Source organism: Penicilliopsis zonata (genome assembly GCF_001890105.1).
Source record: "Penicilliopsis zonata CBS 506.65 unplaced genomic scaffold ASPZOscaffold_19, whole genome shotgun sequence".
Classification (NCBI taxonomy): Eukaryota; Fungi; Ascomycota; class Eurotiomycetes; order Eurotiales; family Aspergillaceae; genus Penicilliopsis; species Penicilliopsis zonata.
Window position 1 is genome coordinate 244,979 of NW_019208927.1, and position 17,674 is coordinate 262,652.

At 49.4% G+C, this 17,674-nt stretch overlaps 5 protein-coding genes across 5 annotated transcripts; 2 read left to right on the forward strand and 3 right to left on the reverse strand.

Annotated features, from left to right (window-relative positions):
• Positions 1-209: 209 nt before the first annotated feature.
• On the reverse strand, positions 210-5,324 carry ASPZODRAFT_146129 (hypothetical protein; the record flags this gene model as incomplete). The annotated part of the gene is made up of 6 exons (XM_022725149.1): positions 210-1,456; positions 1,513-1,813; positions 1,902-3,086; positions 3,141-3,984; positions 4,051-4,648; positions 4,733-5,324. The coding sequence occupies 6 exons, from the start codon at positions 5,322-5,324 to the stop codon at positions 210-212; spliced, it is 4,767 nt and encodes a 1,588-aa protein (XP_022577923.1).
• A 2,660-nt stretch (positions 5,325-7,984) lies between these two features.
• On the forward strand, positions 7,985-10,531 carry ASPZODRAFT_154600 (hypothetical protein; the record flags this gene model as incomplete). Its single annotated transcript, XM_022726107.1, has 10 exons — positions 7,985-8,021; positions 8,090-8,140; positions 8,211-8,242; positions 8,296-8,312; positions 8,449-8,546; positions 8,609-8,629; positions 9,987-10,061; positions 10,160-10,252; positions 10,321-10,454; positions 10,517-10,531. The coding sequence occupies 10 exons, from the start codon at positions 7,985-7,987 to the stop codon at positions 10,529-10,531; spliced, it is 573 nt and encodes a 190-aa protein (XP_022577924.1).
• An 838-nt stretch (positions 10,532-11,369) lies between these two features.
• ASPZODRAFT_74221 (hypothetical protein) lies at positions 11,370-12,236 on the reverse strand (the record flags this gene model as incomplete). The annotated part of the gene is made up of 4 exons (XM_022729955.1): positions 11,370-11,615; positions 11,686-11,833; positions 11,913-11,968; positions 12,051-12,236. 4 exons carry the CDS (start codon positions 12,234-12,236, stop codon positions 11,370-11,372), a joined length of 636 nt encoding a protein of 211 aa, XP_022577925.1.
• Positions 12,237-13,414: 1,178 nt separating this feature from the next.
• ASPZODRAFT_136274 (hypothetical protein) lies at positions 13,415-14,241 on the forward strand. Its single transcript, XM_022724024.1, has one exon. It carries the CDS (start codon positions 13,687-13,689, stop codon positions 14,218-14,220), a length of 534 nt encoding a protein of 177 aa, XP_022577926.1. The 5' UTR covers positions 13,415-13,686; the 3' UTR covers positions 14,221-14,241.
• A 70-nt stretch (positions 14,242-14,311) lies between these two features.
• Positions 14,312-17,251, reverse strand: ASPZODRAFT_136275 (hypothetical protein). Its single transcript, XM_022724025.1, has 9 exons — positions 16,962-17,251; positions 16,841-16,894; positions 16,160-16,766; positions 15,882-16,090; positions 15,316-15,826; positions 15,116-15,259; positions 14,967-15,061; positions 14,835-14,905; positions 14,312-14,779 (listed from the first exon to the last, which is right to left on the reverse strand). Exons 1-9 carry the CDS (start codon positions 17,121-17,123, stop codon positions 14,668-14,670), a joined length of 1,965 nt encoding a protein of 654 aa, XP_022577927.1. The 5' UTR covers positions 17,124-17,251; the 3' UTR covers positions 14,312-14,667.
• Positions 17,252-17,674: the final 423 nt, after the last annotated feature.

Below are 17,674 nucleotides of genomic sequence, written 5' to 3' on the forward strand. Positions count from 1 at the left end.
GGGAGAGGCTGACTTGCTTTTTGCAAGTTCAGCTTGGGGACGAATATCGTGGACTCAACATGCTGAAAAGACACGAAATGAGAAAGGTATAAAGATATACGTCAAACGAGTGGGACATGGGACCATGCAGAAACATAACATGAAGAGGGTTGACATATATACATGGAAAATAGACAAGGGGGATTTTCAGGTGAACCGAGTGTGTTCATTCACACTCTGACTCGTCTTGCTTCAAAGAGCCCCAGACCGATGGCGGTATCATTTGCCCCGAGGATGGGAGCTGCGTCGCCCAGAAGTTCCCAAGGCCGGATGGGATAGGGACCCACAACGCGTCCGCGTTGCTGAAGGTGTAGACGGTTCGCCATGAAGACCGAATTTTCTGAGAGGACAGATGATGAGCTAGAGCTCATGCAAGGCTGCTGATGGGAGGGAGCAGGCGCCATCAGAGTGTTCCCTGACGGTCCCGGCGTAGGTGTGGAGCCGGAGGCAGCAGGTGATGGAAGGGATGCAAGCTGCGACAGATTGATCAGAGAACCGTCCATGGCAGGGCCGAGGAGGTAGAGGAAACGAGGGTCTTTCTGGAAGTGGATAAAGGGAGGGCATTTTTCCTTTAGCATTCGAGCGCATTGATGTCGAGCCTCATCCGGGAACGTGTCGATGAGAGAAGCAGCAACGTCCAACGCGTGCGTCTGCAATAGAACACCAGGGCACGGACGGTTGTTTTCATCTTGACCGTGGCGAGGGAAGTAACCGGCGCTGGGGAACATGCGCAACACCTTGTCTGGGAACCGGGCGAACGCGATAGAAATGATGGATACCAGGAGACGGGATTGTTCCGACACAGCATTAGTGTGAAACGCTTGACGATGAATGACAACCATCCGAAGAAGAGCCGAGAACCAGAAAGCAAAGGCCCTTTCAACGTTGGAACGGGACTGAATAATTTGTTCTGTCAACATGGCGTCTCGGCTACCAACGATGCTCCGGAAGTTTGTCTGCGTCGTTATAAGTCTGTGAAGCAGCTGGTCAAGTTTTTCCACCAGCATCGGAGCGACATGCGATACCCCGTGGTCGGGAATGCTGTATGCCAGGTCTTCAATAACCTTGAGATAAACCCTTGCGGCCTCGAATGACGTGATATTCTCAATCGGTCCCGAAGAATCTTCGTTTGTATGGTCACTGGGGAGGGTGATTGAAAAGAAGCCCCGTTCAGCTCGTTCTCGGATCTGTTGGATGGCATCCCGATTCATCAAAGCTACCAAGTCAACCCAATGAGAACTCTTAGCGCGGGAATCCGCCACCGCGGCTTTGAACATCATATCAACGATACCGGCCCGAACCCCGTCTTCAGTATTAGTATTAAACAGAGACTGAAGCTTCAACTGGCAGAATGGAAGAGAGAAGTCATTGGTCATGTCGATCAGCTGATTTGCCTCAGCTAAGCTCGATTTGCAATCTAAATGCAAGTTAGAAAAAAGAGTGCCATGGAGGTGTGGAATCAACTCGACAAACCTGATCCTGAGGCATCCAACCCAAGAAGAAGGTCCAATGCATGCTGGAGAGCAACTGTGGCTTCGGGGTGCTGGTCAAGGAGTCTTTGCATATGATCTTGCCCGACACACTCGGGATCGCTGATCAGCACATGGCGGAGTAATATAGTCATGTAGCTCTTGAACTTGGCCCGTCTGGTGTCTGTATCTAAACCTGCATTTTGTTGAGTGATTGCAACTGCAGATTCATGTGCAATGACGAGAATTTCCTGTACGTGCTTCGAGAGAAACTCCTGGCGTGCAAGCCGAAAACGATAGTCGACCTATTGTGAGATAAGGAAACGAGTATATCAGCATTGCGCTCGAACTAACTTGAGGCCACAAAACTGAGAAGCCTGGCAAGGGACTTACCAGATCGTAGAACTTGGGGGTCTCTTGTGTCGGTGAGACAAGGAGCTCAAGAATGTCCAGCTGCAGCCCTGCGAGATCAGGAAGAGAAGCTGTGGCAGTCTCGGCCTTGGACATTTTCCTTGCCAGGGAAATGAAAGCTTGGATGGTGACACACCCAACACCGATGAGGGGGACGAGAATGTGACGAAGCGATGGCCGAGTGGGTGATTTAAGGATCGTACAGACCCAGCGGACCAGCAATATATCAAAATGCTTCGGATTGAATGATCTTAAATGTGCAAGGCGCCTGCAAATTTCATTCGGCGATAATTCTCCTCCGAGATCTCCACATTCTAGCTTTTTGACAAGAGATTGGAAGATTGTGTTTAAGGTGAATTCATCAAGACCGGTCCCTGACAATAATAGCTGTTCCAACTTGTCGTAGAAAGATGGGTCAGAACCATGGAGCGCATCGGGAACATTATCGGATAGGGGCGATGGAACCGCTAGAGCGGATCTGTTCTCCATGCGGGCCAGTTCCTGGCGGAGGAGAGTCACAGTACTGGATTCGGTCGGTAGACGAAGCCCCAACTCGATTAATGAGAATACCAAGTCCAGACTCGTGATGCCCATATTCTTCAAACGAGCGGATGCCTCAACCAGTCGTCGAAACAAGTCAGTTGTCGCACCAATCACAGTGAACGAGTCATAATGGTAGTTCAAAGTATCAGCAGCAGAAGCAAGCACGATAGGGTCTCCACTATTAGAGGCATGGTGTAGGACGTCTGCAAGCATGGAGAGATCACCAAAAGTTTCGAAGAGATCGCGAACAGTGTAAAACTCCTCTGGTGTTAAGGCCGATACCTCGAGACTGCCGGAGAAGGACCTTCTAGAGCCGGGTGCCCTTGCACCGCCACTTTGATAATGTTGAGCAACTGCTCGACGGAGCCACTGACCAATCTCCGATTTGACTGCCCAAGTCAGGCTCACTGGCACTAGTTCAGTGTGCTTGAGATCAGCCAAGCCACTGTCAAACATATGCGGAAGACGCTGCGCAACACAAGCACGAACGTGTTCGATCATGCGAGACTCTTCCAATGCAGAGATACCGACACGGTCGAGAAGAGTGTTGCGAAGGTTGCGTACATGCTCCAGTAGACGACTGACCGGGAGTTGCGCTAGTAGCTGTGCATCGCTCAACTTTCCCTAGAGAACGTGTCAGTAAACCAAGGTCAAGCAATCAACCAGGAAAATACGAACCGTAGATTGAGTCTCATCAGAATCCTTTGCCACACCCTTCGCCATGAGCCATTGCAGGTATTTGCCCACCGAGAAGGTCTGAGACCGCACAAGCTCCGAGATGACATGATAGATATTGTTTGCGTCTATCCTGACATTTCCTGCCGCGCCTCGGAGAAAGGCAAGAATATGGGAATCGACATCCACTCCGGAAATTTTCCACTTGCGTAATAGGCGAACGGCAGTATATACACGGCAAAGGCCGCTGCGAAAAGGCGTCGCACTCCACTCAAGGAGTTTAAAGACCAGGAGGGCTTTATCTTCCACGGTGTCTAGACAGGCGGATGATATCGATTGGATATCGTGCGTAGATCGAACAGAATCGAGATATCGAATGATACGCTGCTGGGACGGATATTGCGTCTTGCAACGAGGATCTTTGGGGTATTGAACCCGCGCATTGCGCTCCGACAAGCTCTGAAAGATGGACCGGTTCACGTTTTCGTTCAAGTCCAAGCAGGACGCGACAGTCTCTTTGAATGTGTCCCAACAATTCGGGAGGACTGCAGAGGAAGTCTGTTCATGGACAATTCTTTTGATGCAGTGCGAAAGACGATCGACAAGCGGTTGCAGAGGGCCTGCTTGTTTTGATTTCGTAACCTGTTGCAACTTTTGCAGTAAGATCTCCGTCAGGCGGCGACCTCGTTTCCTGTACTGCATGATATTGTCCCAGTATATGCCCAACATTAGAAGCCAAAGCGGCAATGCGTTTGTTGACGCAGCTTCTAGTGACGATAACATCCATTCGAGATAGTGATCATGATCCAGCAGGTGCTCGAAGAATAATCGCGAAGTAAGGCTCACGCTACAATTTGGTCAGTCAGAAAAAAAAAAAAAGGAGGCAGATGGGCATAGAAACTAGGCAACGTACGCATATGTCATCTTGACTTTCCAGTCGGCCTTTCCACAAGTACTGAGAACACCTTCGATAAACTGCTGCACACTGGTCGTCCAGTCGCGAACCCACTTCACTTCCAAGCCGACGGCGAGTGCACCACTAGTGCCTTTCCTCTTGAAGGCACGGATCTCATTCGCACCTACACATTTTGCGAGCCATACGGCCCGTCCGACAGGAACCCACTTGCTCAGACATTGATCGAGAAGCAGTTTGCCTCGAATGCCATGAGGGATGGTCCGACTCAACCGCCGGAGAGGTACCGCCGGATTCGCAAGATCCCGAAGCCATGCCTCGCGCTTGTTGTCCGTCAAGGTGACTCGGGGTGGGGGCTTGAAGGTCGATGGAGCCGTAACCATGTTGTGGTTTTGGCGTTTTTCCAACGCCGCCGCAAAGACCGAAGAAAGCATCTGCAATCCCGAACGGTGTTTCAACTGAGCATATAGCGACGGGCGCGCAGTATTCGACTCATTTTGCGAGACCTGGGTCCGATCGTAGTAGCCTTGCTTTGCAGTTTGCTCATTCAGTATATCCTCAGGATGGTTCCCGTTCCATGGCGAAAAGTCGGCGACCTCTGTGGAGGAGACGGAAGAATAGTTAGTCAATGTTCATTTCCATTGTGTCCTTTCTCATTAGCGCACGGATTGCTAGGACTTACTTTCACCCTTGAGGGTTGGAGCCACTAGAGGAACCTTGATACGATAAGGAGTCGTTTTAACCTCTTGATCCGGGGATTTTTCTCTTGATCCGACAGGATCTCCACCCCCAGCTTCGGGAAGTGACAGGTTCGCCGGAAGCACGGGGAACGGCGGCGGCGACGACGCAGACTTCGCCTCCTGCTGCTGGCCTTCGCCTTGAGAACCCGCGCCATATGTCTCCGATATCAAGGCCTGGAACGACCAGGCCGGACGGCCGCGCCAGGAAAGCGCTGTGGGCCGAGAACCAGCCGCGGCAAGCGTGCCATTCTTCTGGTCTGCTGTCGACGGTGTAATGTGAGGATCTCCGGATGTAGGGGCTGCAGGCGTATCCAATTTCTGCCTCTTGGAAGGCGGCTCTTGTGAATCGGGGCCGCTCGCAGTCAGGTCGACTATCACTGGCTGTCTGAGCTGCGACTGCGCAGGTAGCCTCGCCGTTGGAAGGTCTGCTACTTGAGGCGGACCCTGGACGTTTTCCACACGCGCAGCACCGTTGTTCAGGGCGCGCAGTGGATGGTCCCACGGTTGGACACCGGCGGAAGAATGGGGGATCATTTCAGAATCATGTTGCGAACAGGTATGGAAGGAACGGAGGTCATCAGATTCGGCGTGAAGGAGTTGAACAGAGGGAGGCAGGCTATTATCCTATTATCGACAGTACACGATGATAATGGACGGACACAGCGGAATGGAATGTATCGTTTCAACAAGGGGAGATAATCAGTGTTTAGACGGCAGTGACCGGCAAAGCCAGCGTCATTCGGACCGAAGGGAAAGGGAACTTCGAGGGTTCAAGAAAGGCTTTGGTGCTCGGACAGGACAGAGGGCAGGTAATAATCGACAGCCGGCCGGCAAATCCCCGTGACGGAGGTGGAGAGTGGCTCGGAGAAAGGTTGGTGAGCCAACAAAAGGTGGGGAGGGAAGGCACAGGTTTGCACAAGGCCAGGATCACGCACCCGACATAAGAGGATACGTCGAAGCGGATAATCCAGATCAATACAGAGTTAGTAGGTAGGTAACTACCTAAATAACAGATGGGATCGCAATATGGAAATCATGTACAACGGAGTAGTTACGGAGCATGGTCCGTCGTATGTAGGAGGAAACTACTAGTTACTAGTTAGTCCTAGTGTGGTGGTCAATACTGTATCGGTATTATTCTTATAGAATATCATACAGAATACAGGTACCTACTAGTACCTACCTATCTACTAGGTTACCTAACCTAGGTAAGTACCGTATCTATAGTTATTGAATGGTTCTTCCAAATAGAGAGTTCAGGACTAAAAAGGGCTGAGGGGGCAATCACCTTTGCTCCGTAAGGAAGGCGCCATGGACTGATCCATCGAAAACCGCCGGGGTTTTCCTCCTTCCGCGACGGCCGATAACGGGACTGGGCTTTACTCCGTAGAGACTTCCGGAGTTTCCTACCTGACCTTACTACTACTATGTAACTACTCCGTAGTACGTATCTTGCATTCTGGGCGGGTCGTGCCTACAACACAGGGGGCAAACGCAACACGTTGCAGCATCACATTCACAGTGGTCGGGTTTTTGCTTTTCATCTTTCAGCCCCAGGTCGATTATACTACTACATAACTACTTGCTCCCGTGGTGCACGCACCCTGGTCCAGATCGGATCATCATTCAGTATGGATATGGTGCGATCCTCAAAGCGAGAAGGCATCAGATGATCGATTGGTTGGAAACCTATCAACCTAGTCGCAGTAATCAGCAATTCAACACGAACTACTTGCTTGCCACTGCTTACTTACTCCGTACTGTGCTCAGTGCTCCCTCCGTACGCTTGTCTCATGGAGTCATCGACTGATCTCAAGCCTGGATAGATACCTCTGGACAGCAGTCGTGGGTCTGGACACCTGCAGTCCGTCTTCCTCTGCCCTGTAGTACAACCGTATTTTGGACCCAGAAGAAAATGCTGGCAGCAGGATCGACAGAGCGACACCTACTAACTAATGCAAAATACAAACTGCACACATAGCAAGCATTAATTCCCCTCCCTCCCTCCCTCACCAATACTACATATGTAATTCTGTTTGGTAAGTGGCTTTACCTCCGGTCTGGGTAGTACCTAACTAGATAGTTAGCTAGTTACGAGGTACTAGGACCGAGACAACCAAGCCACTCCTTGAAAGAAACCTCGGCCAACAGTAAATGGTTCTCACAGCATGATAGAACCATTAGTCTGTATTGGTGAGAGATAGATAGGGAGTAGGGAGAGTCAATAATATGTCTAACACCAGCCCTGGCCTGGCCTGGCTGTCTGTAATCCTGGTCTTATCTCTGCATGTTCAGGTGAGTCGTGAGCGATAGGTTATCAGAAGTCCTAAGTAATGGATTACGGACAAAGTACCGACCGGGTAGGGGTGGCATACTCCGCAAAGAACCCTTGTAGGGAGTACATATGATTCACTACTCCGTATGGATCGACAGTGGGAAGATTTGAAGAGTCGAAATCTATCATGTCGCACAGGTTCTCAGGAATCCCTTGATTGATGGCCCTGGTGCGGCATAGGTACGGAGTATCATCCTCAGAGTACTCCGTCACGTAAGTCGGAGTAGTTTTGTACAACTGGAGGGAAATAACATTACCCTGTATTCTCGATGAAATACTCTCTATACAGAGAGAACTCCTGGCTAGAATGGCAGGGTTGAAATGGCTAGTGTCTCAGACCTAGATTCTTTCATTATTGTAACCTATCTCTTGACAGGCATCAGGTAGGTATCTACTACATAACTAATTGGCAGAAACCCTTAGACCATACGATTAGCAATAAAAAACTACTCATATAAGATATCTATTAATGAAAGATTAGGACTAAACTTTTCTATTATTTTATCTCCATGCTCCTGGAACCACTGAAGCTTCATAAAGATAATATTAAAAGTATTAGGCGAAACCCCCAGATGGTCTTAGTAATTCCAGCCTTTCTTAAAACATCTATTTATTATTATTTAAACACTAATCACCTTCACAAATCCTGGGGTTGCATTGAACTACTCCGTACTCTGTAGTTACCAGATAAGCAAACAGTACCTAGGTACCCAGGAGGAGCTAGAGTCCTTAGCGTCATGACCGAGATGCGGACAGAACCTCCAAGGAAGGTCTTGGCGGCGCCGACTGCGCTCACCTCCGTCCTCTTTGCCACTTGTGCTCCCCAGGTCCGGCTTGAATAGATCGCTCAGTATCAAAGATGGCTTCCAAGAAGGATATGCGGAGGGTGGACCTCGGTGTGTACTCCCATGCTCAAAAAACGAATCTCTGCCCAGAACTAATCGTCTCCCCCCGGTCTCTCCAGTGATCCCCTACGTGGCGCCCCCGAACAAGAAGAATGATGTCGACATGTCTAGTATGGAGGACCCTGGAAATCGGGATCTATAGCCCTTCAAACACCCTGGTTGCTGACATTGGGGGGATAGGCACGATGTCGAGTACTCTACCAATGGCTGCGGTAGGTTGACTGTCTACCAACTATTCGTGATTATTAGCTGATCATGGCTGTAGATGTTCACCAGGAATAGGTGAGCTTTATCTGGTTCATCGAATGCTCTCTGTTGCGGGCTTACAGACATGTTGTCTACAGGATGATCGGATGGTGAGTTGAGAACATTTCAATGATAATATGAGTGTCATGCGGAGGAGACTAACAGTCCAAAGGGCTTCCTTCGTCTTCGCACTTCAGTCATGGCTCGCTGAAAGCCCCGACCAGAAGTCAACCGCGTCGACGCCTGCCTATATGACGGTTCTCATGGCGTGTGAGTATTTCCCCGCACCCATACACAGGATTACGCAACTAAACGTTTCTCTCTCCTCTTAGTGATGGCCTTGGTAGTTGTATGTCCCCTTTTCCACTTGCGTCTCCCTCGAGGGCTATGTTTATATCAGAGTCCTAACTAATGACTCACTTAGACCTACTTCCCGCTTTTTTTCCCTCCTCCGACCCGTGCTGGGGGTGCTGCCGCGCCGCCTATCCCTTCGCCATAGAAAAGCTATTCGCTCTGCTGCCTTTCAAACGTGCTAGGAAAGAATATCTGGATACCACCTGTTCGGTGCGGGAAGGCGTTCAATGGGAGACTATGTATAACTACAACCTGGGGTGTGGTGGATTGAACAAGAATGGTCCAGGCTGTCGTGTGCCAACGATATGTTTTACCTATTTCCGTCTAATACTATAATAGCGTTCCAATTCTTGACAGCCTGGTTTTTAAAAACAATTAATCTACGTGTCAGCCGTCTTCCAACTAGCTGACGTATAATATCCTTGAGGGACTTATCAGACAACCGCCTCCGTGCAGCCTTGGCCATGTCCATCATTTGGTTGGTTGGATTGCTCCTTGCCACGACATGGTACTTATTCGAGCTGGCAATCATATGCCCGCACTTGTTTTCAGCACATATTCTTTGTCGACGAAGTTTGACTTTTACAGAAGAATCAAAACCCCTGGAATTCTCCCTCACCGCTAAAATCGAGATACTTATCTTCTACAAGGTTGTCTAGGTGTGATAGTTGACTACTACTTGATATTGGTTGTAAGACTAGATATGGACAACCTCCAAGTGTTCTAGAGGATCTCCAGTTTAAATTGATTCATAGCGACAACCTGATCAATATCACCATAAAATCCATACAACTTTTATTAAAAAACATATTCCCTCCTTGCCATGGCTAATAATAACAATCTGGGTGGCGCTTAGTCGTGCCTTCTTACACCGCCTTCCCCCACAGGGAGGAACGGTCGCAAGGCCCCTCAAAAGGCTCTTCAGCGCTTCTGCCTCCTTCTCCCTCTCACCATTCAACTCGAATTTAGTAACTCCCAACACATACATTCTTCAGTCCCGATCGTTTAGATTTTCAGAGATCTTAATCTCAACCTCTAACTTCCTTATTACAAATCGCTTTTAAGAGCCGTTTACGACAAAAGGCCGAGTTTATGTCCATCGAAAACCTCAAGACCTTCGGTAAGTGGTCTCGCCACCCCTCCTTCCCTCTATCTGAACCATTTGGGACGACACGCCCACTGTCTCCGGTTCCATTTCTCTATTTTCAGAAGACTTTCGCTTCTTTAATATGTTATTCCGCAAACTGGAATCACATATTAAGAGCTTGACGTTTCCCTGAATTCTTTCTGGGTTGTTGGCGGGGTATATTTCTTGGTCTTGAGTACGAGGCTGACACGTGCCGTTTTCTTGCACAGACCCCTTCGCCGAAGCTGACGAAGACACCGGCGAGACTAGAACGTCTCAAAGCTACATCCATATACGAATTCAACGTATGTTGCAGTTGGAACCCTGTTGCCCTCGCTAGCCGAGGGTAGCTGTCCGTCTGGCGGTGAAGCTCGTGCATACTAACCGCTCAATCTTCATACAGAGCGCAATGGCCGAAAGACCTTGACCACGGTCCAGGGTCTCCCCAAGAAGTTTGATCAAAAGAAGATTCTCAAGGTGGTCAAGAAGGAGTTCGGTACGTCCCTTGCCAACCTCCTATCAGGAGGGGGAAAGTAATGATCTTTAAAGCTAACACCAACATAGCGTGCAATGGCACCATCGTCAACGACACCGAGATGGGTGAGGTGATTCAGTTGCAAGGAGATCAGCGCAAGGTTGTCTTGAACTTCTTGACCGAGGACGAACAAGGCCTCAAGCTTGACGCCAAGACCGTCAAGGTAAATCCATCTATCTTCCTTGAAACATTCTCCAAGTCTCCAGCTGCTAACTCCCTTCCCAGGTCCATGGCTTCTAGGTTAAACGCCACGCCCGTTCCGATTCCGTCTCCACAGTCTATGTTGCCCGCAGAGAAGTTGGGATGAGTCAAGCTGCTTATCCTTTCTCCTTCTGGTCTTGCATCGCGCCGCCGGATATCGCATATGGCGTCCCGAAGGACACCATGGAATTTCTTGCATTTGCTTTCTTACCCTCTGTGCTTGGCACAATAGACTAGGACCCTGGTGTCGAAAATGACGCGCTATGACTCTGACCATGGGGCCTTTTCGTTTGATAATCAATGAGATAGGCGCGTCATCAGATGATTAGGACGGGATCATGATGGGACGAGGCGTTGGTAGATACCCTTTATCAGCATGAAGATGTTTCTTTATTTCTCTTTCACTTTTTTCTTTGATGATTATTGTGTCGTTGTGAGAGGGGAACCCGCTGCAAATGACATGTTTCTTACAATCCACATGGGTTGAGATGCCTTCAGTCTTTTCCAATTTCCTTCTCTCAACTTCATTTATTATTAGGAAAGCAATGTTGCTATGGCTACCCATTTGATAAGACATGGGTAATTCATGCTTCGCTTCCGTAATCCTATGACTATGACTACATCTTTTATTCTCGATCAACCCCGTCAATACCTGTCTTTTTGACGCCTATTTTCTACCCGAGTCAAAAGGGCCCTTGGACATGCTACCGTCGGAAATATGGTTTGTCTGCATAAGTCAAATAATATGATATAGGAACGCTGTAGCAACAGAGATCTATTTGAAGTCCCAACTCGACTGTACAGAGAAGAAAAGAAATTTTCGACTATAAGGAAAGAAAGAAAGAAATCTAAAACGAATGAAAATGAAACCCTTATACTATAACTCCCCCGCAGCATCGTTTGTGACTCGCATCCGAAGGAAGATGGCCAGCAGTGCATCGAGCACCTTCCGACAGAGTACGAAAAGAGGTACCTCCGGCTCGTTCTCGCGCGTGAGATGCAATTGCAGTAAGAGAGAGGACAGGCTGACGAAACTGGCGACCGAAACGACAAGGAGGGAGGCAGTGGTCTCGCGCTTGATCATGGTGCGGTTCTGGGTGGCATGGTATAGAAACGTAAGGGTCTGGGAAGATAAGTCAGCTTTGGCTTCTTTTTTCCCCCTTTCTTTTGGTAGATATTGGGGTGCGAGTTACAGTTGTAATGGATATCCAAGCAGGTAAAAGCATTCGTGGATCCGAGGATGCGCCGGAAAGATAAAGAACCCAAGATGTGATATAGGCGATCAAGCCGTTGGTTGTGAGTAGCCGGATCATCACCGCCGGTGGTGTGTAATTCAGAAGCCTGGTGGTAATCAGCGGGGCTACAACGCCATTGTATTTATTTTTCTTTTCTTTTGAATCTTTGTGGAGGAAATACATACCACCGAGACATCATACAGTCAGCAAAGAAATAGGATAAGTATGCAGAGGCACAGCACTATTAGTTTCAAAGCTGTCAGCATTTGTAGAAACATTTGGAAGTAGAGGGGGAAAAAGTATGTAGATCGAGCGTTCCATACCCACATGATTGCCAATGCAACCTCTGTCACCCGGAATCTCCTCTCAACATCCCAGTCCGGTCCACCATTACCCACGATTGCCGCTGCCCACCCTTCGCGTCCCATGCCCGGCCGAATATGAAGAAGCTCTGCCAGAAAGGTGAAAGCGCATCGCAACCCCCACCACGCGGCCGGCACCGTACTCATGGCTCGGCCGATCAAGAGAGGAAGATGCCATTTCCGATCGACGCCCAGGATCACAGCCACACGCGGGTGAAAAGCAGAATGGCTGGTGTGATTGGGGTTACCGCTGGAGCCATTGGGGGCTTGAGACTCGGACGATGCTGGTGATGAAGGAATATCGGCTAGAGCGGTGTGCGAGGAGAAATTGTCCTTGGCGGCCACGTTTGAAGAAACTCGGAAAACCGGCAGTCGTCTTGACAGATTGGCTTGCACATGCGATGCAATCAGGTTGGGTTCACTGGAGACTTGGGTATGGAGAGGGAAGGGCGGAGGAGAGGCATCGCGACGAGGAGGAGCCAGCCTTATGGTACGGCATATGCGGCCGCCGCGCGATAAAACTCTTTGAATTTGCTAAACAATACAAGGTCCGGAGGAGGTAGATAAAATGCAAAAAGCGGTCGTGCCCCGGCCCAAGAAGAGACAGAGACTGTCTATTTTCGATCTGCGTAGAAGAAGAGATAGACTTGAGTGTGGGGAGTGTGGGTTTCGTCTACACTGTTGTCAGCAGTGAGCGATTGAAGCGATACCTATCAGCTAGACTTGAAACAACTGAAAAATGGAAGAAGACGCACATACACGGCCTCTGAGAAGAGCAGAGAATAGATCGAGGAGAAGTGTGGCTGGGGAGAGCTTTGCTACTGCATCTATTTATCATCTCGGGACGGAGGAGATCCTGGCCTCCGCGGCGGCGCAGTCGCTGGTGGGAACATATCACGTGACTCAGAAGAAAACCAATACTGCGCCGTTGGATCAATAACTTTTTTTTGGATGCGATAGTATTCGTCCCAAAGTCAAGTGGCTGCCTCCTCCCACCGCTACACAGAATGGCCTCCCCATTACGGCTGCCCGCCGGGCCACTTTTCTTCGCCTCTCGATCTAGCAATACCGTATCTCAAACCTATTCCACGACCTTATGCCAGTGCCGGTTCTTCTCCCAGTCGTCCCAGCGCCAGGCGCGCGGGATTGCTCAGCAGCTCACCATGAAACAGCCTGCTCAGCCGAGTATCAAGACTCGGAGTAAGGAATTATCAAGATCGGAGTTACCACAGGACATCGGGCTGCTACCGGGGACCTATATTCGCCCGCTGTGGAGGGACATGCCGTCAATCTTCGAACAACCGCGGGAACGACTGCAGATGGAGTGGCTCTGGGTGAAGAATGGAGCACAGAATTTCATTGGGTATGCGATCCAAGCCTCGAGTTAAATACTATCATTGTGATATTTGAAGCAATCTGAGTGATCCGAGAATTTACTACTAATGTAACATCTCCCTGTCAATAGACTTCTTGCATACTGCAAATGGATCAACACAGGCCTCCCTCTCCGCTTGAAAGAACGACGACAAGTGGCTCGCGACCTCTACCAGGCCATGTATAGATCCTTTGCAGTGTACGTTCACATCCTCCGTTCTTGATGGTTTCGACCTTTGCCCTTTCTTATGTTGACTTGTCCGCTAGTGGAGATGTGGCTACCATCCGCAAGATCTGCTGCACAGGGCTTGCCAACAGCCTGACCTCTCGGATCTCGCACCGCCCGAAGGACCAGAAGGTGACTTGGTCCCTGGAAAAATTCCTCCGCACCCCCGGCACGCTGTTTACCGGAGTCCGTGTTGTCTCGGATCGTGCTACCCAAATCCCCGAGTTACCAGACTCCGGTGTCCGCCAGGTGGTCCTGCGTATCACGAGCCGCCAGTCAACCGGCAAGACCACGGTCACTTCGAAGAACGAGGAGGCCAGCACCAACGAGCCTGCAAAACAACAGGACTGCACAGAGTATATCGTCCTCCAGAAATTCCGATGGACTGGTGAGGAAGACGACTGGCGCATCTGGGGCCATGCGACTCCGACCACCGTTGAGGATCTCGATAGTCCCTTTTTCGCTTCCGGGGTCTCGTTGGCCGATCGTCTCGAAGCCATGAAGAGTAGTATGGGCGGTGGAAAACGCTGAGTTACAGGATGCAAGAAAGCAAAAAATTGCAAAAGCAGGCCCGTCTCATATTGTATCAACATCGTGCATTTATAGCTTCGACTTTTTTTTCCCACACTTCTCACATGTATTACCCCCGAGCATAACTTGGCAATTCTCATGTATAATCATATTCCTGTACAGCATACACTGGTTGAGATTCTCCTTTTCATCCATTCTGACATTGTTATTACAGGCTGCCTGTGTCCTATTACGTTGTAACGTAAAATTCCAATAAGCTGTTCGAACTTGGAAACTGGAGGTAGAAGATACCCGGGCAATTTTATTAAAAAATCAAACCGGGTCCGCTAGGAAAGCTTTCTCGTACACAACAGAAATGCTAAGGGAGTATCGCATGGGGAGAGAAGACATATCAAAAAAGACATAAACAGCCTACTTGCACAGGAAATGGTCAAGAGGATGGTGCTATCAGTCGTCATCAAAGATCTGGAACGTATTCACCAAGATAGTCTCGATTACTCGGACTTGCCAACCTGCATCTGCGATGTTCCCACCAGCGTTGCCGCCCATGAGAGTCGGCCTGGCCCCATGGTCAGCATTAAGAATTGCCATGCAATAATGATATTATTACGTACCCAAAGCAGATTGCAATGTTTCCAGCGTTCATGCGGTTCTGGGCCGAGTGTTCCTGGATCTTGTTCAAATGCTGCGTTTTTGTTAGTGATGATCTTGTAGACACGCCATAAACTAGCTGTCAAGATATTTACCAGGACTAAGAGCCTTAGAGTAGCATAGTGCGCATCCGGTAGGTTGTTGATGAGAGCGTGCATCGAGTCTCGACGTTTTATGTCGTCTTCGATGTCTAAGAATGAAATTAATGCTCTATATATGTGATATAGGGCATAAGTATACTCACGAGCCGCATTGATAAATTCTGAATAGTACCGTAATGTGAATAGAGGGTCAGGGAGCTCTCTAAAAAACTGCTTTAATAGACCAGCGACACTGTTGATATCGTGATAAAAGCTCTCAGGGTTGGTAAAATCAACCTGTGATGAATCTAGAAAGGAATCAGGGCGAGCCAAAGACAGCAAGGCCAAGCAAAGAAGAACATACCGTTGTTGAAAAGCGATTTCATATGGTTGATATGATTGGCACTTCCGGAAAGACGGTAAATGCCCTCCATGTCTAGACCGAAGAACTCGATGGCCTGGAAGCATTTACAAACAACCATAGGAACAGGGGTCCTGTCCCTGCGGAACAAGTCGTCCAAAGAGACACCGAACACTGGATTCAACGGTGGCAAGTGGGGGGGCTGGGGATTGCTGCCAGCTAGCTGAATGGCTGGAGTGTTTCGCACAGTTAATGGAGCATGTGCTGGGGCCTGTTGAGGGGGACCAGAACTGACGGGGTAAGGGGGTTGGAATGGCGGTGCCGATATCGAAGGCTCGGTGTGTGCTGGATATGGTAACTGCTGCGTCGCGTTGGCGTTCTGTGGAGGGGCGTGAGAGGGCGGAGCAGGAGCAGCAGGTTGTGGGGTGGACTGGGATAGCAAAACAGACTGACGTCTGTTTTGCGTGCTCGATGGGGAAGCAGACGATTGACCTCCGGAGGCCGTTGCAAGAGTCTATGACTTCAAGTTAGTGACCTTGGGTGTCTGAAAGACTAAGCGTAGGATTCACCGGATGACGCTCGTATTTGATCTCTTCAGAAGCCACTGCACCAGAATCATTTTCGTGACTGAAGATATAATCATGAAAGTCCTTCTGGTTATCAATCTGCAAGATAATGTCCTTGAGGCTCTTTTGTATGGTGGCCCCATTAAGCGACCCATTCTTGACAGGGACGACACAGACACTCTGACCGAGCAACAGCTTCTCAGAAAAGGTTCCTGGGCAAGAGGTCAGTTGGGATATAGTCTAGATCAATGCGAACAGGTCAAGGATGGCGTATAATGTACCGTATTTTTGCATTTGTACTGTCAACGCCGAATCGCACTCCGCAATCAGCTGCTGGATGTTTTGGACAGCTTGAGGACGAAGAGTCGAAACCAGCTCCTGCCTGGCCGTCCGTGCAGCCTGGACTTTGTCGGAATAGTCACTGTCTGCATTCTGAACCTTGCGTAACAAATCTTCTTCATGCTGAGCTGCGGACTTGGGTCCTTTCAGACCAAACTTCCCACCCTGCTTGTCACCTGTCTTGACGCGATCGTACTGCTCCGCCAGAGAGTCATACTTTGCTTTGGCCTTGTCCGCCGAAGCCTCAGCCTCTTGCACCTTCTTCTCCGCACTCAGACCGGTCTGTTTCCACTGCTTGCGGCCACGCTCGATGCGACCCACGTGCTCATGCAAATCATCGGCCATCTGGTGAAGCGACACCGCATACTGCATCCCATGATCCGCTATACGTTCATGCAAGTGACTGATTTCATCATAACTCTGACTATAGCTTTCCTGGCGGTGTTCAGTTCGATGCGCAGCGTCATGGGTAGAGCGGGACAGTTTTCGCAAACTTTGGGCATGCTCCTCTTCAATCTGTGCTCTCTTTTTGAGAAACGTGGAATAATCCTGTTTTTGGGGCAACCTATCAGTACAGCTGGAACTCCAGGGGATTCTGGCGACCTGGAAGGCACATCACTAACCCTGGCGGAAGAAACAGACTGCTTTAGACGAGTTAGGAGCAACGAAACACCAATCTGTACATCATGTTAGCCACCTCCTCAACTAGCAGCCTGGCCTTATCTAATTCCACCGCCAACATACGTCTGAGTACAATATCCGGTCCAGACGATTTTTCACCTCCTCCGGAAGATCCGCTGCTGGCGCAACTGCAACTCCCGGCTGCTCTGTAGTAGAGACCCCAGCACTGGACGGAGGGGCGTCGGCAGCTGGCGCGGGGCCATCGTGAAGGGTTACGTCCGCCATGAACTCGAAAAGAGCGACTGATCTCAAGGGATCCGAGCAATGGGTAGATACCAAGGAGAAAATCAAGGGGTTATCAAGCGAGCCTTCAACTGCGCGGCAGCCTAAAGCTCGTAGATCCGTCCACAAGGATGATGCCACCTGTGGGGAAGTGACGTCCGGCGGCTCTCTGCGTTACAGCGCAGTTGGCGCACTTAAGAGTACTACTAGTAGCAGGCTATTAATATTTTTATTCCTGGGGATCTTGATGGTGGGGAATTGTACTAATTATCAACCTTCTTTAGGGCATGTTTTTATATTCATATGTAGTTATCTTGCCATAATGATGTTCAGCTAATGGCCTGTGAAATACTAACGATTTACAACACTCTTGGTATTCCCTGTTCCCCGTGGGCAAAGACAGATAACTACCTACGTATCTTTGGTTACTCTAGAGTAGAGAAGATGGAATTTCAAAATATCTGCTCAATCAACACCAATAAAACCATAATAGATTTCAAATACAAAATTGGTCCGGGTTGTCATTAAAAAAAAGTAGGCCTAGGAGTAGATGC

Coding starts and splice junctions, on each gene's coding strand:
- ASPZODRAFT_136274 (XM_022724024.1), top strand. CDS start 13,687: ATGGTTTCGACCTTTGCCCTTTCTTATGTTGACTTGTCCGCTAGTGGA.
- ASPZODRAFT_136275 (XM_022724025.1), bottom strand. CDS start 17,123: ATGGCGGACGTAACCCTTCACGATGGCCCCGCGCCAGCTGCCGACGCC. Junction 16,895..16,961: donor ACCGGATATTGTACTCAGAC/GTATGTTGGCGG, acceptor CATGATGTACAG/ATTGGTGTTTCGTTGCTCCT. Junction 14,780..14,834: donor AACATTGCAATCTGCTTTGG/GTACGTAATAAT, acceptor CCATGGGGCCAG/GCCGACTCTCATGGGCGGCA.